The 22,898-nt window shown below is 41.7% G+C and overlaps 3 protein-coding genes across 3 annotated transcripts; 2 read left to right on the top strand and 1 right to left on the bottom strand.

The window, feature by feature from the left end:
• Window positions 1-1,407: 1,407 nt before the first annotated feature.
• Window positions 1,408-8,061, bottom strand: LOC137857272 (proto-oncogene Mas-like). Its single transcript, XM_068683557.1, has 2 exons — window positions 7,723-8,061; window positions 1,408-4,388 (listed from the first exon to the last, which is right to left on the bottom strand). The coding sequence occupies exon 2, from the start codon at window positions 4,365-4,367 to the stop codon at window positions 3,414-3,416; it is 954 nt and encodes a 317-aa protein (XP_068539658.1). The 5' UTR covers window positions 4,368-4,388; window positions 7,723-8,061; the 3' UTR covers window positions 1,408-3,413.
• Window positions 8,062-15,765: 7,704 nt separating this feature from the next.
• Window positions 15,766-16,778, top strand: LOC137858178 (olfactory receptor 4S2-like). The gene has a single exon (XM_068685607.1). The coding sequence runs from the start codon at window positions 15,778-15,780 to the stop codon at window positions 16,705-16,707; it is 930 nt and encodes a 309-aa protein (XP_068541708.1). The 5' UTR covers window positions 15,766-15,777; the 3' UTR covers window positions 16,708-16,778.
• A 4,590-nt stretch (window positions 16,779-21,368) lies between these two features.
• On the top strand, window positions 21,369-22,612 carry LOC137858176 (olfactory receptor 4E2-like). Its single transcript, XM_068685606.1, has one exon. The coding sequence runs from the start codon at window positions 21,369-21,371 to the stop codon at window positions 22,293-22,295; it is 927 nt and encodes a 308-aa protein (XP_068541707.1). The 3' UTR covers window positions 22,296-22,612.
• The last annotated feature ends 286 nt before the right edge of the window (window positions 22,613-22,898 follow it).

Here is a 22,898-nt window from a genome sequence, read left to right as displayed (position 1 = left end):
TTTCTTTTTAGATACTGTAACATTTTGTGCCTTGTTTTCTAAATAGTCCAAATTCTTGTCCATTTCACTTCTAGGGAAGATGTACTGGTACTTTACTAAGCTAAATGGGAAAAGCAGAATAATAGTATGTGTGCTTTCATGTTTGTGGTAATTTTAACGTCTTAAATAGCATTACAATTTTACTTCTGCTCTCAGATGATATCTATTCTGTTAATCAAAGTAAATGACCTATTGAGGATTGACTCTGAGAACACAGACACCATGGAGAGTATATGAGAGCCCATGGTACATGCATGATGCAGCTCTTTCCTTGGCTGAATTTCCTGAATTAACCCTACTTGAGTTCGTATGGCTTTACTGCAGGGGTACATGTATGTCACACTATTAGAGATATGCTCAGGATGTATCCTTAGTTGCCTGAGCTGGGGATGGAGGAGGGAGAAAAGGCCTCATTGCAGCTGTTCGGGTACTTTTTGAAGGCACACAAAAGGACTGAAAATCGAATCAATCATAGAATGGTTTGGGTTGGAAGAGACCTTTAAAGATCATCTAATCCACCCCCCCTGCCAGGAACAGGAACACCTTGTGTCAGATCAGGTTGCCCGGAGACCCAGTCAGCCTGGCTTTGAATACTTAAAAGCATGGGGCATCTACAACCTCTTTGGACAACCTTGTCCACTACCCTTGTGGTAAAAACTTCTTCCTAATGTCTAACCTAAATCCAGCCTCCTTCAGTTTGAATCCATTATGTCTTGTCCTATCACTACAGGCCTTGGTGAAAATTCTTCCACCATTTTACCTGTAAGTATTAAATGTATTACCCTTTAAGAATTAAAAGGCTGTAGTAAGGTCTCCCTTTAGCCATCTCTTTTTCAAGGGTAAGTGAGGAATTATGTCATAAATGTACATTTGGGCAAGAGGATGTCCTTGAACAGCACTATTCCTGTTCATATGCCTCCCGCCATCATTCCCCAAAGGGAAAAAGGAACCAAATCAAGGCACCAGAGAGTCTTTTTCACTCTCCCGCACATGGTGAAAACTGAATGTTCTGAAGTGTGCCAATGACCATACAGATCCCTTCCTCCAGGCCTTAACTGCACTGCAGAAATACTAACAGTAGTGTGTGTGCCTTCTGCTGAAATCAACAAGAAAATGGAGATCATTACAAATTCTGGTGTCAAGGTCTTCTAAGAGGAGTGGAGTTAGGTTTGCCGCTGTTAAGGATGCCATCCCTCACAGTCACTTCATGCTGCTGGCATTTAGGCCATGTTGAGGAGAACACTCAAAACTTACACCCTGGGCTGGCTGTCTCCTTTCAGTTGTCCCCAGGGAGGCAGAACTCTGGGCTTTTTTCAGAAGTACTGGTGGCCCCTGTACTGTCCTCATGCATGACCACTGATCTTCTGGGTGCCTTGGGGGTCTTTCCTGAGAGACACTAAGCAATTCAGAGGACAAATTTAATTCAGATGCTGATTACATTCTCCCTGGTAGGCTGAGTTGGCTATCTTGGTGTTAGTTCAGGGTGGAAGATCCTGCAAATGTTCCCCATTTCATTGCAGATCTTATCACTGACTTCTTTTGGACCACAGGAAGTGCACTGCAAATATCTGGCAGATGGCACCTCGGAGAGTGCCTGTCTCATACCATGCGTGGTCAAGGGTGTTTACAGTTGTCATTTATATCCAAGTGTCAGCTTTTAAATGCCCAGGGTTGGATGTAAAAGGTGTGTTCACACTAAATGCCATGTGTCTTCATGATGGGTATGCTTAAGGGATAAACTGTTATGATGGAAAGTTTTTCACAATTTATATGCTATATGTTTTTATCAGTTGATGTCTTCTTCTGAGCACAGAAATGTTTAGTTTTTAATAGAACTTGCTTTCCTTTATTTTTCTTAAAGGCTTGTAACATTTTTAATAATAAAGGAAATGAATTTTTGTTCTCCCAATGAGAAAATCATTACAGATATTAAAAGGAAAACATTTTAACATGTATTCTGATAAATGGATGGTCTCTTCCCAACTCCAGTAGAGGTTGGAAGAACAAAAAATCTTACTAAAAATAATTGACGGCATAGACCTAATCTGAATCAACTATGTGTACACTGCAGAAAAATAGCATTAAAAATTAAAGAATAATAGAAATGGAATTCAATTTTCAGCTTTCAGGAACTGTAAATGGGAAGCAAAAAGCAGCCACAGACATTAGGGTGACCACTATTTTTAATTGTTGTTTTTCAATATTAATAAAAAGACAAATGAACAGAGAAAAGAGAATAGACAGGAGAAGAAGGCAGGTTTCTTTTAGGAACATATTTACAGATGAATACATGAAGAGGAAGCCTATAAGGTTTCTCAAATAAAATTACTTGTGTTGCCCTCTTCCATCAATTTTAGTTGAAAGAGCAAATATTGGGCAGTCTGATAGTCCAACATTTCAAAAAATCGTGTCTTGCATCTCCAGGAATTAGGTCTAGAGATCTTATTTATTTATTTACTTACTGTAAATTGTGTTATTTATTTATTTTTCTTCTGTTTCCTATTTTTTCCTTATCCTTGAACTTATTTCTAATGGTAGGTGAGGAAATGTTAGAGGCCATGGGTTCTTATCATCTGTCATTCTTAAAGGAAGAAAAAACAACCCAATGGATGTTGTAGTTAAATGTAGATATTTTGTGCTGTGTTGGAGGAAGCTAGAATAATATGCAACTCCGGCTCTGTATTTCTTTGAAATGCAAGAAAATGAAGCATGCAACTCAGTGCATGAAGTTGCAAAGAAAGTTGGTAGGGGTTGGAGCCCTTTTCTGCTACATCACAACTCTGTGGTATGAAACACTCCCTAATTAGTAGGAGAAAGGGACTTCTGTAACACAAAGCATTTCACGATTTGAAATGCTTACATTAGAAAGCAAAGAATCATGCACCCTACAAGCCACAAAAGGCTGCATGTGTTGTTGAGATACACGTACTTAAAATTAAGGGAGATAGACTGTCTTACAGGAAATTCGTGGTTGATTTCAAAGGAAGAGGATGAATCCCATATCATCTTCAGAGATCTGAGTAAAAAAGTGACTATTTATGAATGTCAATTTTGGTTTGCTCTGAAAGAAGAGCCGTTATTGAGTGAGCTGTAAACTCTGGATGGGATTGCACTGATGAAATACAGGCATCAAGACATTTAACCTTATCACATCAAAATAATTTAATAGTCACTGAAAATAAATAGGCACTTTCAGTGTAGTCCTAATACAGATGGAGATTCAAATAACTAGCGAAAGGATAGAGGTCTCCAATGAAGACATTAAACGTTAGGTGAGATGATCCACCTCCCCCAATACATCAGAGTTCTTCAGTTCTGTAAGCAGTCAGCCCTCAACTCCAGAGCACTGTCACTGTATTAGGCACAGCAGGGTATTAGGAGGACATAGTTATCGTGTCACGGGTTTCCCGTTCATCTTTGTCATCTGCTGAATCTTCAAAGGCCCTCTGGAATGCCAGCCTTAGGGCGAACTTGATTCTCCGATCCCTGTAGCTCCCCACAAGGAAGTAAATGACTGGGTTGAGGCTGCTATTCACGCAGGACAGCACAAAGCCAATCTCAGGGGAGTAGAGAAATTTGTAGCCCAAGAAATCAAAGAGGATCAGGACGCTCAGAGGCACAGCAAAAATGAGGAAGAAGAGGACAGTGAGCATGATGACGGTGAAGAGCCTGCCTGTTCGGAATTTCTGGGAGCTGCACTTGACTCTGAGGAAGAGGGTCAGGCTGAAGAGCAGCATAAGGGGTGTGCAGAAGAGGAAATCCAAGACTCCAATGGTGATGAGCAGGGACGAACAGCTGCTGGAGGGGTGGATGGTACACAATACATATCCGAGTGTGTTCAGCAGCAGGGAGAGACCCCAGAGCAGACCGGCAATGATGCTGGACAAGTGCTTTGGGCGGTGGCTTCGGCACCATATCGGACAGAGGACTGACAGGCACCTCTCAATGCTGATGGCCGTCAGGAGATACAAGCCAGTCCCGTACATGAAAAGATCCAGGAAGAGGAATATCCCAAACTGTACCCCCACGTTGAACTGCATCAAGTACTTAACGGTCTCGATGGCAATGCAGAGCAGATACCCAAAGTCGGCAGCAGCCAGGTTTAGGATGTAGACAGTGAAGTGGTTTCTGCGGATGCGGAAGCCAAGGTACCATATGACCATGCCATTTCCCACCATCCCACAGGCAGCACTGATGAGGCAGAAGCTTTCCATGAACTTGAGGACAGCATAAGATGCCTCTGCCTTTCCTGCATCACCACTGTGATTAGCTCCTTGAGCCTGGCTGTCTGCATTTGGAAGGAAGAGTGATGTAGTTGAAGTATTCATTATGAGTGATTTCGCACAGACCTGTAAGCAGAGAGAGGTGGTAAATCTCATGCAACTTTCCCTCTTGATAACTTGGTGGTGTTTCCAGAGTCGTTCTAGTTCTTTGTAGCCAGAGCTAGATTCAAGGAGGGATTGCTGTGCTTGGACTTGGAGTGCAGTGTTTCAAGGCACTGTTCAAAGCATTGCATCTGAGGCCACGTTACATATGACACGTGGGACAAATTAAATTACAATGTGTTTATCACTTTTTTTGATTCATGTTGTGAGGGTCTTTTTACTGTCAGTAATGGGAAACAAATATCTTAAAATGAGCAATAGTAACTCGGATAAATCATGCCAGAAAAGTACATCTTTTACTTCTCTGAATAAAAAGAGAACCCAGTGTTAACAACTCTGGTATAGTTGTCTTTGCTTCATGCTGCTAGGATTAAGTGAGATGAATTTTGCCAAAAATGTGTAAAAGTTGCAGGCAATCAGTATACAAGTTTAAGCAGTATTACAGACAATTAAGTTTTGTCATATATAGATGCAGAAAACACGGTAAAGGCTACTCAAAATAGCTAGTAGTTTTTTTATGTTGATGACTGATTTAGATTTTAGTAAGGTATAGTTTAATATGATTGGTTTGAGTCAGCCCTTAATTTTCTTCTCAGAGAGAAACTGTAAAAACCTTATGTGGGACAAAATGTCTGACCCTCACAGGAAATTGGAATTTGTAGAATCACAGAATGGTTTGGTTTGGAAGGGACCTCAGAGATGATTTAGTTTCACTCTCCCCTTCCACAGGCAGGGACACCTCCCACTAGACCAGGTTGCTCAAAGCCCCATCCAGCCTGGCCTTGAACACTTCCCTGAGTTCATCCTCCTCCTTTCCCCATGATACTGGCATTTGAGTAAGAATCTTGCAAAAGATTCCAAACCAAGCCAACTAACCAACCAACCAAGCAAGCAAAGTAAAACAAAACATGAAGCCCAAAAGTAGAATTTGCACTTTTTTTTTTTTTTTTTTTTTTTTTTTGTCTGATGAGGTCAAATAGTGTCACCCTTATCATCTTTGCCCACCAGCTATTTAGACTTGGAAGGTGGAGAAGTGCCTTGAAAGACAGCAGCAAGAGATAGTTAAAAAGATGAAAGGAACAAGTCAAAATGGGGAGGGCTGGGAAGAGGTGAATCATTGAACTGGCACAATGGTTTCTTCCCTCTTTGTAAAATGCTGCAACATGCTTGCAGATAGATTACCTTAACAAGTGAAGTGTTACAAATTGAATCATCGTTTCATCTTGCCACTCCAAACACAGCCTCTGCAGTACTACATGGACCAAGACAAGATAAATGCCTGATGCAGATCGTTTCCTTGCCCAGCTGATGGCCTGGGACAGTGGAGACAATCTTGCTGCATTAGCCTGTGGCAGGCACATGGTTGGTCGGGCATCCAACTGGGACAATTACTCCTAGCTTTCTCCATTAAAAATGCAAACATCTCATGTAATATAACCATTAAAGCTTCAATTTGAATTAACGGAGGTTTATGAACACCTCCAGGATTCATGTATTTTTTCCCAAGATAGGTGTCTAAGAGAGGCATACAGTCACCTGCCTGTCTTTCCTGACAGCTGATACATTGCAGAGTGCCAATGTTAGTGAGAGGTTTAATGTGCAGGCAGCCAAAGGGATCTGAGGTGAACTCCACTCTTAACTTCATCACAGCTTGCAGGATGAGAAACCTTTAGGGTTTACTGAAAACAGGGAACTTCTGGCACTGCACAATATTCTTTTTAGGAAGATGGATATTTCCATCCATGGCTATTAAGTGACATCATATTATTCTAGTGTTAAGACTTCAGAGACCAATGGTCTCTAAAGAAAGAATTTAAGTGCACACTGAAAGGGACTGCGGGAAACAAAAATCATCATCTCCTTCTGAACACACAGAATTTCTGTTTCAGCACAGTGTGTTTCACAACAGGTGTGTAAGCCCTGCATGGAACATCCCTGAGTCAAAACTCATGTTCTCTTTCCTTACCTGGGGAGGGTAGCATACTGCCTGACCAATAACACTAGCAAGCTTCCGCCTTCCTGTACATTTATAGCAAGCAAATTGAAAAGATACGGCCTTATAACTTTGTTCACTTCCTCTCTATCTGCTTTTTGGGTGGCAGCAGGACTCTCACAATGAAAAATTATCAGACCTTGATTCACAGTGGAAAGTAGCTGAAGCAGCCTCTAATTCTGTGATCTGAGTCTGCTAAGAGGAGAAAGGAAGATCCAGCGGTTAAATGCTTTCCTAGCCTTTAGAAAATTCAATGCAGTACTCTACTTCACCACAATTTGTCTGTGTGACCTGAAACAAATTTTTAATTGGTTTAAAGAGGACCCAAATATTTGAGTGTCACTTAGCTCTCTGTAAGCCCACTCCAGCTTTCTGACCAGGTGCCTGTTTTAGGGAAGCAGTCATTCAACCTCCCTGCTGCAATTGTCTCCAGAAGGCAGTTCACCTCATCCTCCAGCGATATGTCTGTCTGTGCTGGGAATTCAGACAATGGCAGGCAGTTAGCTGTCTAACTTAGGCTGATCAAGCAGATTTTCCTAATGTTAAATGCCATGGCCTTATGCCATTGATAGTATATGCATAAAGACTGCCAGGTACAGATACTAGCTGTAAGGGAAGTCCTGTGGATAGATGACAAAACATCAATAATTTTTCATTCCACTGTAATGGAAGTGAAGAAATCCTTCTTTGAATTCTGTAGACTGTGGAAAAGAAGACCAAAAAGGTAACTTCTGTTTCTTATATACCTATTTTATAAGAGTCTACTTCCTTAATAAAACATTATTAGTGAAAGCTTGCATCAAACATCAGCAAACTCAGTCTACGTGACCCTTCACTCCCTTGAGATTAAACATCTTGCCTGTGGTTTACAAGCTGAGTACCACATAGTTCTTGTGGCAGATGTCAGTCTGAACAGCCTTGACACCACAAAGTCATTTTAGAGTATGGATATGAAGTTAACCTTTTGTGTTTTCTTGGCTAATCTTAGCTGAGCATCTAAGATGAAAACTTCTAATGCTAGGTCTCTGAATAGTGGCATCTTCTATTACAGAGGTGTATTTAAAGCAATACAATAGCACTTTTTCATGAAAATGGCTCGCCAGGATGAAGCTTTCCCTAACTTGAAAATGATCAAGGCAGTTATGTGTCTATAGACAATTTCTAACCCTCAGGAGAGGGAAATGTGTGATTTCCTTTCTTCCATTTTTTCCTCCTCCTGTCCCATTCCATCTCTGCAAAAGCATGACTGACAGAAAACATCAGACGAAGCGCAATGGCAAAGATAGTCATCTAAGAATTTCTCACCTTTTTGTGAATTCCTTGGAACTTCAGTGGCTGATTTGCAGCAGCTGCCTGGTATGGATCTGCTGGGGAAAATTATAACCTGAATCCTGTGACATGTGGTCCAGATAAAATGCTCGTGTCATTGCTCATGTCAGCACTGTAGTGCCAGGCTATTTAAGCACTGTTTAAAAAGCTGTGGTCAATGTAATGTCTGAGAGCCAGCGAATCACTTTCTGGAGGAAACATTTATTTTTGTGTGTGTGGTCACTTAGACCTGAACTACTTCCCCTTTCCCTCTTTGTACAGGACCTGTTGCTGTCATGTCTTAAGAAATGCATTTTTACCACTTCTCCCTTCTTTAGCCAGTCTAACAATACTAAAAAGCAAAAACATCCTGTCCAAAATTATATTCTGCCTCCTGCACTGTTGCTTCACTTCCCACCTGCATCCATCCTTGGGGTGCTCTAGTTTCACAGTCCATGTAGAAGATGCCTTACTGTTGCTTGGGGTGACACAGGCTGAGAAACTGCCAGTCCATTTTCTGTAAACCCTGCTGCTGATTTCGCAACCTCCCCCAGAACAACTTCTCATTCCCAAGGGCCAATTGTGCCTGCCACTTTCCTTAATGCCCATCACTGCAGCGTGTGACCTCAGCCTCTCCTAACACAAATGGCCTCGCACATCGGTTCCTACTGCGTCACACAACTTGCCCTGGAGAAGGATCTGCCCCAGCACACCTCAGCAGCCACAATTGCACGATCTGTCCTAGTACTGTCTTCATCACACAATGTCTGCTCCTCATGTCACCATCTTTTTAAAGGCAACTTCAAACCCTTTGGCATTACATGCCACTTCATATTGCCTTTTGGCACAGTCCTTCACCACACCTCAGGCACTTCGGATTTCACCAGCTCCAGCCTCATGCCTTCCATTTCCAGTTTCACAACTTCCCCCCAAGCAGTGCCCCATCCCCATCCTGCTCACCATGAAATTAATGCCTCTTTCCTGCCTTGCCAGCACTTGCTGCCCATCTTCAGCACCTCACTCATCTACTCAACATGCACAGCACTCCTCAGCCACATTGCAGCACAGACACTGTGGGGTCCAGGTCTGTGTGCTAAACCCAGTGGTGTGAAAACAGAGTAAACACCTTTCTCCATTCCCGTTGATTTGAACCTGTGCACTAAGCCTCTTTTAGTAGTCCATTTGGCAGGGGAAACAAAAGGAGATGGGTATGATGTTAGCCCAATCATTGCCATGTTTATCACTGGGTACAAAAACTAGCAGGTCTGGCCCAAACTAGTTTAGCATGCCAAGTACCCGAGGATTAACCTTTGACTTCTATCAGCTGTTGTTCCTCTTTTTTTTCCCAAAGACTGTAACCTTTCTTACCCAATACTCTATTAAACCTTATTAACCTGGCCAGGACTTCAGATGTCCCTTTCAGACTTAATCCTATCCTAAAACCAGGTCCAAGATAGATCAGATGAGTCCACTTCTGGAGAGATCTGTGTCTTTCCATAGGACAGCATAGATTGACAAAGTCAGAATCAAATCAGCTGACTTCCATAGGCATAAAATAGCTGACTTGCTGCCTTTGGTTTCCCCATTTGTAAAAAGAAGTTGTTGGGGTTTTTTTTCTTCCTTTGTAATTCAGACTTTTGCTAAAACATGCAAGTTCTTGCATTGTGCTTTGCTCACTGGATTTTCAGTGATGAAATTTCATGCAAAATAGGACTTGATGAAGGCTCATCAAGAAGTGACTTCTGCCTCTGTGGAAACTTAGATTAATTGTAACCGCTGGTGAGAGAAGTGTGCCCAACCTGCAAGGGTTACCTAAAGGATTAGCATGACCAATCTTCACCACCCCTAGAGGATGGTGCCTCTCTCTATACCAATAGAAATCTTTTTCATTTTTAAAAATGAAGCTTTGTGTTGCATGTAGTTTTTGTTTGTTTTTATACGCTAAAAGTACTGTGTTATTACTCCCAGCACTAGAAAGCCAAAGCAGCAGATCTAATGGGCCTCTATGCTTAGGAAAACCGTAGAGCTCTCAGCCTGGTTTAAGGAAGGACTCTGGAAAGGGTTAACTGGACTAATTCACTGCACACACTTGTCCAGTTTAATGTTCAGCTAACCCATTGGCTGTTATTTGTGGTGGAGAAATCCTGAAATGCTTTCAAAATGTCATTAGCATTGACTCATGACTGTTTCTTTAAAATATGTTTGTTTAACCTTTTCAGTCAGGACAGAATTCATGTCTCCTTTGCCCCTTCCTGTCACGCCTTCCTTTCACTAAGCCTCCATGTCTCCCTCCTGCAGCCCCAAGAGCCCTCCAGGTGAGAGGTTATCCTCAGAGAGGGCTGAAGAGCAGTACTTAAATGCTTTTCTTCTCAGCCTTCCTTTCTGCGTCTGGGTTATGAATGTAACACTCTGTGCACACAGGCTACATTATCCAGACAGACCATCAAAGCAGTTCTCACATAGGCAGGAAATACCAAGATACACTTGTGACAAAGGAAAACAAGAAACTAAATTAGATGGGATTATATAGAAAAAGGCATCTCATAAGCAAGTGTTGGAAGCTTTCCATTCTATTTTCTCTAAAGACCCTGTGCTCTAACACATCCCTACCAGGGAACAGAGATGTTGATGAGATAAAACCACAAAACCCCTACACAAAAATTTAGGCCTCCAAATACAGAGAAGATAACTTTTCCAGCTTATCCATCTTTATTTTCTCCTCTGTTCACTTACTTCTCGTCTCTTCCTACTTTCCTTTCCTCTTCCTTTCTTCTTGAACAAATATGAAAATACAAAAATAAATTTTCACTTAAATGATCAACTGTTATCTTTTGCTGGAACCACGTACAGGGCAAGTTCTGCAGCCCTGGATTAGATAATTTTGTATTTATTTTATTGTTTCCCACTAACCACCTGAAGTTTTAGGGGATGATGCATGCAGTATGGAGAGGGTAAAAATTCTCATCCTTTTTAAAATGTTAGCAGTCTATATGGTATTTATTTTACTTTGCAACTGATCGCATCATATCATACAGCTCTAGTCTGTCCTGAAAAGGTTCTTTAAGAGGTAAGACATATTATGTGGGAATCCCCCACTGAATTAGTTCCTGTGATCCTCTTGGAGTCAACAGAAGGAAATACGTACCTCCAGCAAGTAATTCATCACATCTTTAAGTAGCCAGCTTAAGCTGGTCATGAATTGCTCTGCAAAGGCAGAAGAAGCGTGGATATGACCAGCTCAGATACAGAATTCTATGTGACATAAGTCAATGAGATGGAGTGAGGCAGATGAATATTTTGTAAAATGCGATTTGGTGGTGATGGCAGGGACCTTACCAAGAGGGATACACAGCGAAGCTGGCTGTGCTGCGAATGGGTCTTTACAATCCTTTCATGAATATACATCTTGGTTTAGCTTAGGAGTTTCCCACCTGCTGTGTAGTTTTCCTTGTTCATTTATCATTTGGTCACTTCTTTCTGAACCACTGATTGCTTAAATGTGACCCTGAGCCTGGTGGGGTTTGCTTCGAGTTCTGCTCTGGCCTGGATGGAGCCCAGCTGTTTCTCTTCCACTCAATACTGCACAGCTGTATATGGGCACCCATTCTGACTTTATTTTCTGTAGGAAGGCTATGTGAGTGCTAAGTTAAAAGAAGAGGGAGGGAGAAAGGGAGAGAGGGAGGGAGGGGGAGAGAAATGGAGGAAGGGAGGGAGGGATCACAATTCGGTAAGGCTAGGCAGAAATCAATATGTCATTGTTCTTATCAATTGTTTTTTTTTTCATGAAGATATACTGGAAAAGGAAGGACCCATGTCAATTTTACCCTTCTTCTTGATTATCTTTTGTCCACAGTTAGAACAACTGTAAGCACAGGAAAAGTCCCTAACTTTCCCCATTTCCTTTCTAGTTTGTGGGTTTGAGAGTAATCTTGGGTTTTCTCCATTTCATTGTTTCCTGTAGATGCTGATGTTTTTTGTCTGCACAAGACTTTCTGATTATGCTGTAACTTTAAATGGGGCTCAAAAATTTGCATTAACTCAATCATTCCACATCATTCTCTGCTAAGAGATCACCTGCACAGTCAGGAAGAACAGATTGTGGTTTCATTGGGCAAGACTTGCACTGGTGATGTTTAACACCAGTTGGCTGGGAATGTTTCCATGATAAAATGCATCCTATACAGCTGATAATTTTATTCTAAAAATTCCTTTTTTTTTTTTTTTTTTTGTAAATTCTATGCAGAGTTTAATATACTGGTTTCTAGACATCTTTGACCAAAGGAACTCTGATGGTCTGATTGGAAAATGGTAAGCTGTTAATGGCTATTAAGTCTTTTTAAAGATGTAGTTCACTTATTTACGAGTGACATGTACTGCTCTGGGGCTATACCTGGAACCGGCTGAACCAAAGAAGCCCCACGAACATGCTTGAGTGTGACCATGTCTGAAAAGAGAAACTAGAAATTCAGAAATGCCCAGGAATAAGGAGTTCAGTCATAACACAAAAACTAGTATGGCATTAGGGAAAGCTCTGAGCTACTTTCAGGGTACAAAAAGGATTATTCCTTGAAGTTAACTTTACCCCAGTGATGTTAATTTACTCAGGCTAGTCAATGGAAAAATAAAGGGCTCTGGAACTTTAATTTATTTTCTCTAATTTAGCCATTCTGCCTATACAGAGAGAGATTTATACTGACCATTGTCTAGATTAGCTTCATTAAGCAGATGTTAAATCTTGAAAATATACCCCAGAGTGCATCAGAAATCAGTCCTAGGTAGAATTCATACAGTGTTGGGAAAAACGATCTGAAAAGATCCTTTCATTCTTCCTTCCTCTCAAATTAGAATTGCTAAGATTTAGAGCAAGCAAAATACCAAAATCATATGTGACTACAGAAATTGCTGCTTTCTCCGTGATAGGTAAGTTCACCAGAAGTCATTCTTCAGCCCATTATATTGGAAAATTGTGTTTCGAAATGTATATACAAGAGATTTTTTTTCCCTGTGAGTGGTTTCATTTCCACCCTAAACAACAATTCAAAGATCATCATTGCTTATAAAATAAATCAGCATTCCAAGCAGTATTTCCAGGTATTCTTGAAGGCATTGTCTTTACAAAGATTGTTATAATGGACTTGTTCTACAGTGAGGGGAAACATGGGCATGATCTGCCCTGCAGCCCCTGTAGTGCCTGAGGTGCACACACTGGCCTTGTCCGTAGCACACCGACCATAGACCCAGGCCTTACAAATCCTGAAGGACCAGGATGGAGGAGCAAATCACAGAGCGCACCTGTCTCGGTTCAGTAATAGCCATGGCTGAGGTTTCATCAAAGGAGAATTAAATACCTACACTAAAAAAATATGCAAAACAATCACTTCATAAACTTAAGAGTAACCCAATCTATTTAATAGTCTGCAAGCGCGTCTCATATAGAATTCATTATTGATAATGACAGTGCTGATGAACCACATGTCTTTATTTTTCCATGTGCATAGCCTATCCAGTACCTGCATGGTACTATCCGAAAGTAACTGAAGCACTTCCCTTTTATTTCTTCATTTACAGTCTCTATAAATGCTTGCTCCTGTGTTACACCTTAACATCACCTAAGTAGGGTTTAAGGTTACAAGGTGTTCCTAGCGCAAGCTAGGGCTTATAATTCTTTCTTTCTTTTATTTTTTTTAACTTTGTTTCTTCACTTTTGGCTGCTGCTGGGCAAAAGTTTGATCATATCTTATGGAAGGTGTCACTGAAAATAATATAAAGAATTAAACAGTACCTTCTGTATTTTGCATTGTCTGAGTAAAAATACGTGATAGGCAGTGAGGACTAACCACAATCCTTTCTAAAGTTTTGAAATGATTTCCTGTTTTACTTCCACTTTTTTTTTTTTTTCTTTCAAATTTGTACAGACCAGATGTCTAAGGAATAGCAGTCCACAGCACAGTTTTGATATTTATTTGCACTGTCAACATGCAAGAGTAAGAACAAGTTAATATGGAATAAGTACACATATCAGAAATACTACCTTAGGACAGAAAACAGAATTTACCTAAATGTCATGTGTCATTCCTTTACTCCAGGAACATTTGATTGCAAAGCTAAAAGAAATAAAAGTCTTGCAAATGGCCAGCTGTGATGTTTATTTGAACCAGCAATGCTTCCAGAAGAAATACATGGCCAATAGTAAATGGAGTCTATCTGGACAGCATTAAAAACCCGGCCATCAAACAACCAAGCAGGCAAATCATGCACAATGTAACACAGTCTAGATGACCACACTCTAGTGTCACCCTCCAGAGACTACCTTAACAGTATGCAAAGTACAATTTTTAGCTGTTTGTCCACTGGCGACTTCTGACAAAGAAATCTTCATATGCCTCTGGGATCTCATTACTCCAGGTAGTCTTGTGCTTCTGCTGCATGATACACTTTAAATATTTCTGCTTCAATTTCCCAATCTTGTGAGAGAGAGCTGTTCTTGCAGATGCTCTTAGAAGTTGTTTCTTGCAGAATGAGAAACGCAGATGGAGTGTCAGGTTGTGCTTTTCAGCTGCTGTAGCTTTCAGAATTGGCAGAGGTGTGGACTGCTCTTGTGACATCTAAGCAGCAACTTGCAGCTCAACCATTTTGATGAAACCACCTAAACTGGTCAGAGGAGGTCATCAGAGGAGCAATAGCAAGTAAACTCTTGGAGACTGGCAAACATAAACAGTGTAAGTTCTCTGATATTGTTACATCATTCTGTTCAAGCATGACTGCGAAATCCTGCTTTTAAAAAATAGAGAATTATGTAGAGTGACTTTTGTGAGGTCCATTTTATGAATTAGAAAAACCTCAACTACAGACCTCAGTTTTTAGCCCTTGTTTTAATTTGGGTTTTTAGTTGCCTTTTCCCTCCCCCCCCCCCCCCCATATCCTGTTCCCATAATAATCTGTCAAAAGCATGTCAGTGTTAGAGAGGACTCAGAAGCTGATGACAGCATTTCCTATGTGCTCAGTCTTACATTGTCCCCCCTAGCTGTACGTCAGAAATCAGTGGTCACAACACACACACTTGGGTTTTCCCCACAGTGCTTTCCCTCTGATCTTGGAGGAGCACGGAGGTAGGGTTGGAGACCCTAAAGACCATTTTCTCTGCTGTGCTGGATGTGTATAGCTAGTGGGTGAGGCAGAGAGCTCAGGAGATAGAACTGAGTGACCTGTGATTGTCAAATGGGATTCATACACCAGACAATCTACTGGTGTCACAGACAAGGTTGTTACATCCTCACCACCTCTGTTTTCATATATAAATTGAACACTGTGGATACTGTATGGGAGTCAGCAGGGGTGCATTCATTAACCCAGATGTATTTATGAGGAGTTCAACATTCAGTCCAGGGCCTGGGTGAGGTATACAATCCCCCTGCTAACACACCATTAATGCAAATTAGCTCCAGATTAGCTCATGCATGTACTGTAAGAAAGGTGGTCCAAGGAAACACTGGGCAGCTCTTTCTGTGACAGCTTATACAGGTCTGTCACAGTCAGAGAGATAATAAGGAGTGGTACTGTTGCATTTCCTTAGAAGACTGAAAAGGAAAGTACATTCTCTTCTTGAGCAGGGACCTTCCTCAGGCCATGACTAAAGTTTTGGGAGTTGAATTATAGCTGCATTGTGCCTTTGGTTCAACTTTTTTATTTCAAAGTTGACAGTATAGGGTAAAAGTGGGTCTTGAGGGGACCTAACAGTCATCTTTTTTTTTTTAAGAGACAAAGATGAGAACTAGGATTCTTGAAGGTATTATTTCTACCACCTTCCTCAGGTAAATAATCTGAGCTTCTTATACACTTCAATAATACATTCTGAGTTGGATAGCAGCTTTATTCCTTGAGGGAAGCATTGATTTTAAATGGAAACTGTCCCCCCCAAAAAGAGATCAGAGGAAATATGATTAGTATTTAGCATACTAGTGATGAGTATATTTGTGTGCTGATAACATCCTATTTCTAATGCTGTATCTGGCAGCTCTTTTCTTTACTTCAGGTCCTGTCTACGTAGTGTCTATGGAGAACAAAAACAATGTGACAGAGTTCATCCTCCTTGGACTCACACAAGACAAGACAATAGCAAAAGCATGCTTCTTGTTATTCCTAGTCTTGTATGCCATTATCATTTTTGGAAACCTGCTTATCATCATCACTATAAAGACAAGTGAACGGCTGGACTCTCCCATGTACTTCTTCCTGAGCTACTTGTCTTTTTTAGACATAAGTTACTCTACTGTAACAGCTCCCAAACTCATTTATGACCTTCTTGTTGGTAAGAAGACCATCCCTTTTGTGGGTTGCATAGCTCAGCTGTTTATGGGCCATTTCTTTGGCTGCACTGAGATCTTCCTTCTCACAGTGATGGCATATGATCGTTGCGTTGCTATACACAAGCCACTTCATTATACAAATGTTATGAATAAACATGTCTGTGGCTGTCTGGTAACAGCTTCTTGGGTGGGAGGCTTTGTCCACTCACTGGTGCAGGCCCTGCTGACCGTTCAGCTGCCATTCTGTGGACCCAATGAGATTGACCACTATTTCTGTGATGTTCACCCATTGCTGAAGCTGGCCTGCACTAACACCTATGTCATTAGTGTCCTTGTGGTTACCAATAGTGGTCTGATTTCCCTCACCTGTTTTGTTGTCCTTGCTGTTTCCTATGTTATTATCATGGTCTCTTTAAGGACATACTCTTCCAAAGGGCGTCTCAGAGCGCTCTCTACGTGCAGCTCCCATGTCACTGTTGTGATTCTGTTCTTTGGGCCATGCATTTTCATCTATATGCGCCCTTCCACCACTTTCTCAGCAGACAAGATGATCTCTGTGTTCTACACCATCATCACGCCCGTGCTCAATCCCTTGATCTACACCCTCCGAAATGAAGAGGTGAAAAATGCCATAAAAAAGTTGTGGAGCAGAAAAGTGAAGAGGAGTGAGACATGAAACAACACAGTGCTTGCTTGTACAATGACGTGAGCTCAGAAAAAAAAAAAACCATGGGGAGGAAAAGATAAGTGTTCAGGAAGGACTTTCCAGTAATGTTGCTCTGTTTTTAGCACAGCTTCTTGGAACAGAGCTGAGGCTAAATTCAAGGATTTATGCATCTTTTATTTTCTTCAGAAACTGTCAGTCGAAAATACATTAGGTCGTTGTCACCTATCAAACATGAGTGTTGAGGGTGGTATTGTGGTGTTTACCTTCAAACATGTCATAGCTGTATCTTGGGTATTTGTCTAGGCTTCTCCCAGCATTAAGAGTAAAAATCAAGTATTTTGGGAAGTTCTTTCCTACTATCTCCTACAGGTTTTGGAGAGTGGTGTCTCCTTACGTTTCTGCACAAAGGAGTGATGGTAGTTCCAAGCTTCTATGAGTAAACAATCCCTTCAGTTCAGCATGGCATTGGCAGCTTTCATCTTGTGTGTTTTCGTGTGCTAACATGATGTGTTTACAGCTGAGTAAGCTGATGAGTCAGCAGCCTTTGGGGAGATGGGACTCATTTCAGGGTAAAATAGGAACATGAGAGAAACAGGTTATGTTAGGACAGGGAAAGATGTCAGATTGTGCTGAAACATCAGCAAATAAATAAATAAATAAACACCAATATGTACATATTAAAAATGTTCTTCAGGCAAAGCTTGCTGTTACCAGAGGGTGAACTTTCAAGCATGCAAATTCTAGCTACTCTGCAGCCCATGCAGCTGCAAAATGGTGGCCCAAGGTGTCTGCAGAGCTCATCGTTGCCTGCTGCTAGATGCTATCATAGAATCATAGAATAGCCTGAGTTGGAAGGGACCCATAAGGGTCATCAAGTCCAAATCCTGGCCCCACAGAGGTCTACCCAAAAATTCAGAGCATATGACTAAGAGCACAGTCCAAACACTTCTTAAACTCCAACAGGCTGGGTGCCAGTGAAGAACTTCTTCCTGATATCCAGCCTGAACCTCCCATGTCACAGCTTGATTCCACTCCCTGAGATCCTACTGCTGTTCACTAAAGAGCGTGGATCGGCACGTGCCCCTCTGCTCCCCCTTGTGAGGAAGCTGTAGACTGTGATGAGGTCTCCTCAGCCTCCTCATTTCCAGGCTGAACAATCATACCACTGGATTTCCCTGTTCTTACAGTAAATGCTTTCTTATCAAAACCGCATTGTCATATGCTGGCTCCATGAGTTAGCTATTAAAACACTGGTATTAGGTGCTAGTTTGGTCATTTGCTGATGCAGGTAACAGGAGAGGAATCTTCTCCACTTCCCCTGCCACTGCAATTTCCAGTAATAATAATTGCTCTTATTACTGCTCAGTGTCAGTATCATGATGCAAAAACTCACTAGGCTAATAGCTAAAAGGGTTCCTACAATGGAAAGTCTGAACTCTCGTTTTTTTATTTGGTATTTCCTGGTAAATATGCTATCCACTTCAGAGTTTTTCTCCCTCCTGACCCTGGGTCCCCAAAACATTCAGAATCTAAACTGACCAATGACAGACAACACATGTAAGATGTGCGATTTATTTCCCAACAAAATTCATGCACTACAAACCTAAAATCACAGCTGTTCTCGACTGGATCAACTTAAAGGAGCCCTGCTCTCTAACACATTTCCAAAGCCTTGACTTTATGTCATCAGTGATCTTCATAGCAGATCAGTACAGCAATCCAAGAACTGTTAAAATCTATAAACACTGCCTCACCCACCGTCCACAGGAATTATCAGGATAGTTTTCATAGCTTTATTTAGACACTGGATGAAGTTTCATGTTTTGACCAGTTCTCTGGAAGTATTGCACTATTGCACTAGTATTATCTATAGGATAGGTATATCAGTGGAAATAGGGTGATTAAATCTCTCTCCATGATGAAATACAACCCATTTCCTAGCTGAACACTGAAAATGTTCCTCATCTTCTTAATAAGAATGTTATTGTTTGGCTGATTTTTCCTCATCTGTTTCCAGTAAGGAAACTGAAGAATCTCTAAAAGGGATAAAGTCAAGTACCAAACACAAACTGCTTTGATACTGCAGAGCCCATTTCAGCCTAAGTTTAAAAGTGACCATTTAAATGCTGAAATGGGAGTTCGAGGAAACAAATTCAAGCTGTTTTTCATTTGAGCCTCAGTTCTCAGTGACGCACCACCTCTGACAACATCTTTGGTCTGCCCAGACTTTCTTTTGTCTTGGTGAATGAATGGTGAATGAATCCAGTCTATCCCTGTGTGACTGCAGTTTCCCACTATGGCTCCTCTGATCCAAGCAATGTTTCCTGGTGCCCAACATTTCTCAATGCAGGGATTGTTAGTACGACTCTACAATTATGTTTGTTTTATTAGGAGCTTTTTTTTTTTTTTTTTCCACACAAAAGGCCCCTGAGCGTGTAGAAGTGCATGGTGCCTTTTCCTTTCCCGTCAGCCTTCAGGAACAAATTGCTGTGTTGTTGCACACCAGGGACCCAATCACCAAATCTCTTTAATAAGGCCCTGGGCAGCTACTTGAAGTTTGGTAACAAAACAGTTCTCACAGATCCAACTCCACCACTAGAAAACTACCTTCCATATCCAATACGTTACAGGAGTATTTATTTGTTGTTTTAGGATGGTCTGAGTTTAAGAAGGGAGATGCAGGAAACTCTGAGGTCAGCTCTGAAAGTCTTGAAGGTGTTGCCTCATTGGTCTCTCTGACTAAATGGTAGATGGAAAACAGGATATTGATACTATCACAATATAATATGTTTGTAGCCTGCCAGGACAAGAAAAATTGCTAGAAAACCTTGTGAAACAAATTTCTGTGCAACAAGAAACTTAAACAAGAGTAGGGTGTGGCAATTACAAGCAGAAGGAACAAGAGTGGAACAATGCCCTGTCAGATGAAAAGTAGAAACAAATTTGGAGTGAATGATTATAAATGTGTTCAGACAACAAATGCTGTGGAGTTCAGACTTGGAAGTTCATGTTGTAACAACATTTAGTAACTTGGTACAGTAGCAGCCTGTTTTTGTTGTTGTTGTTTGTTTGTTTGTTTTGTTTGTTTTTAAAATCTCATCTTTGTCTGTGTTTTTCGTATCAGCCATGCCATATTAAAGAACGTGTGTGGTTGTGTGCATCCATGTGAAAGGCTGAGAGAAATGCTTGGTAACCTGTTGGAAATGTACAGAAAGATGTAAATGCTACTGTAACACTTTGGCCAGTTGGATCCTTTCAGGCAGCTTCATTTAACATTGATTGCAATTGAGACATCCAGCATGGGACAGGTGTCTGCTCTCCATTTATATTCAGACAGGTGTGCTGTCTTCTAGGGTATAAGCATCTCATTGTAGTGCGATGATCTAAACAAGGTAAACTTTAGAGTGTTTGTTTCTCTTCATTGACTACACAGGGAGCCAGTGCTGTGATGCCTGTACTGCAGGCATCTGTCTACTAGAGCATGAGGGGTCACTACAGACAGATGGCCAGTCATCCCCTCTGCAGCTGTGCTAGCTCTAGAAGATTACTGAGCCCCTGGGAGAGGGGACAAAGTGAGACCATTTCTAAACTAGTGTTTGATTTGCAGTCATATATTCTGAATTACGAATGAGGCAATCCTGTTTGATGGGAAACAGAAGCACTCTGAGAACTACTGCAAAGTGGTGGAGAATAAAGTAGTAACCAAAGAAATTGCTCAGGTATTAGCAAGAGGTAAGAGGCATGTATCAAAGGCATCAAATGCTTTCTTAGCAGTAGTCTCCTGCTTGCTGACTTATAAACTCTCAGGGAAAAATGAACAGCTGAAGAATTTCCTGATGTGATTATAAATGAAAATGAGCATTTTTCTGTTGGTCATATTTTAACCTCTACAAAAAAGGGTATACATCCACTGAAGAACTTTAAAGATGTCTCTGAGTAACACAGAGGGAGCATAGAATGCATGAAGTGTTTTGCAGCTTATGCTATGTTAGCAAATACGTTCTTCAGAAGAGCATGTGCTGTCAACATCAGGCCTAAGACAGCAATCAAGCTACCAGACAACCACTAGCTCAATGGAGAGGAACACCAGTGAGGAACCTCCCAGGCCTGGCTTCTGTGTATGCATCTCTAGTTTCAGAGCTGACAAGCTAACTGGAGAACCCTTTTGTCAGTTTAAAGGAAAGCAATTAGGAAGAGAGCATGGAACAGCTCGTGGTTCAATCGTATATTGTAGACATGATGCTTGGGCATAGCAAGTATTTGCCTTCCATGATGGCACTTTATACTCCCAGTGGGTGAAAGGATGGTAATAGTGTGTTTCCAGCATTCATGTCTCTCATCTTTTGAAAGAAGAATGTGACTCCTCCCTGACAGAATGGGAGTATGCGCTTTGTCATATCCATTACAAAGCAGAAAACAGTGGTCAGAGTAAGTTCAGGGATGAGGGGCCAGAAGCCTTAAAAGGGAGTGGGCAGATGGTAGATGAGACGCAGCCAGTACTCTCTGCAAACTCTCACTGTAATTCATGATGTGACTCTGCTTTCTGTAGCATGCAGAATAGGAGTAATGCATCCTTCCCTCACCATCCATGAACCTTGGAGCACATCTCTTTCTCCTCCTGGCCAGCCCATGACTTCATGCCCACACCTGCACTGTGGAAGCCTGATGCAATGACACTAGGAAACTTCTCCCGGGTGACTGAATTTATCCTTCTTGGGCTTTCTGATACAAGGGAGCTGCAAATCTTCTTCTTTGCCTTCTTTTTTCTGGCCTATGCCATGGTTCTCCTGGGGAACCTTCTCATTATTGTGACAGTCAAAGCTGACCCCAAGCTGTCCTCACCTATGTACTTTCTGCTCTGCAACTTGTCCTTCATAGATATCTGTTGCACCTCTGTCACCTCTCCCAGGATGCTGGTGGACCTGCTCTCACAAAGGAAGACCATTGCCTTTGAGGACTGCATAGCCCAGCTGTTTTTTCTGCACTTTGTTGGGGCAACAGAGATGTTCCTCCTGACAGTGATGGCATATGACCGCTACACCGCCATCTGCAAGCCCCTGCACTACACAGCCATCATGAGCCGGCAGGTATGTTGGGTCCTGGTATTCGCCTGCTGGGCTGGGGGCTTCCTCCACTCTATCGTCCAGACACTGCTCACAATCCAGCTCCCTTTCTGTGGCCCCAATGCAATAGACAACTACTTCTGTGACGTGCCTCCTGTCATCCGGCTTGCCTGCATGGATGTCCATGTCACTGAGTGGCTCATGGTCTCCAACAGTGGCTTAATATCCCTGGCTTGTTTCCTGGTGTTGGTCACGTCTTACACGTTCATCCTGGTCACAGTCAGGGTCCGCTTCACTGAGGGGCACTGGAAAGCACTTTCCACCTGTGCCTCACACTTGATGGTCGTCACCCTTTTCTTTATACCCTGCATCTTCATCTACCTCCGGCCCTTCACTAGTTTTTCCTCTGACAAGCATATCTGTGTGATCTACACTGTCTTCTGTCCAGTGATGAACCCACTCATCTACACCCTGAGGAATAATGAGGTGAAGGCATCCATGTGGAAACTGTGGCAGCGCTGCAGATTCTTCTGAGACAAGCTGGCTGTGCAGAAAACCTGGTGTTACCTTCCTACAGACCAGTGGCAGATCAGGATATGGGAACAGTGTTGGAATTCAACATGTAGGACAGTATCTAAAACCCAGAGGATGTTTAGTTCCGGTTCAGGAATTTACCTAACATTGGTTTCTTCAGAGTAGTAGATTTCATTGATACTGTTGTCTGTTTTATGGGCTTTAAGTCTCCTTAGTCCACCTCTGAATTTGTCGCTGCTGCAGCACAGATGAGACATTTTTAAAGGTTGTTGCTCTTCACAGTGCCTTGCAATTATAATTGCAGTTTCTGATAATGATTAGGGCATCCTCCTCTGCACCCTCAAAGAGAAGTCAGGAGGACCAGACTTGAGTAGAGAAGATTTGATGGTATTATACATTGAGCCTTGTGAAGCAGTGAGTGAATTAGAAGTTTTTCTTGGGCAGAGCTCAGATGTTTGGAATGAAATTCCAATAGAAATGGAATTATGCTGTAGGATAAGGCAGAGTCTAAAGAAAAAAACATTTGATCACAGGATCTGCTCAAGTGGGAGTCATTGAGCAACCTCTGAATACTGATTGGAAAAAGTGAACCACCATTACGCA

This window comes from Anas acuta, chromosome 5 (genome assembly GCF_963932015.1).
Source record: "Anas acuta chromosome 5, bAnaAcu1.1, whole genome shotgun sequence".
Taxonomy (NCBI): domain Eukaryota; kingdom Metazoa; phylum Chordata; class Aves; order Anseriformes; family Anatidae; genus Anas; species Anas acuta.
This window is presented reverse-complemented; position numbering and strand designations above follow the sequence as displayed.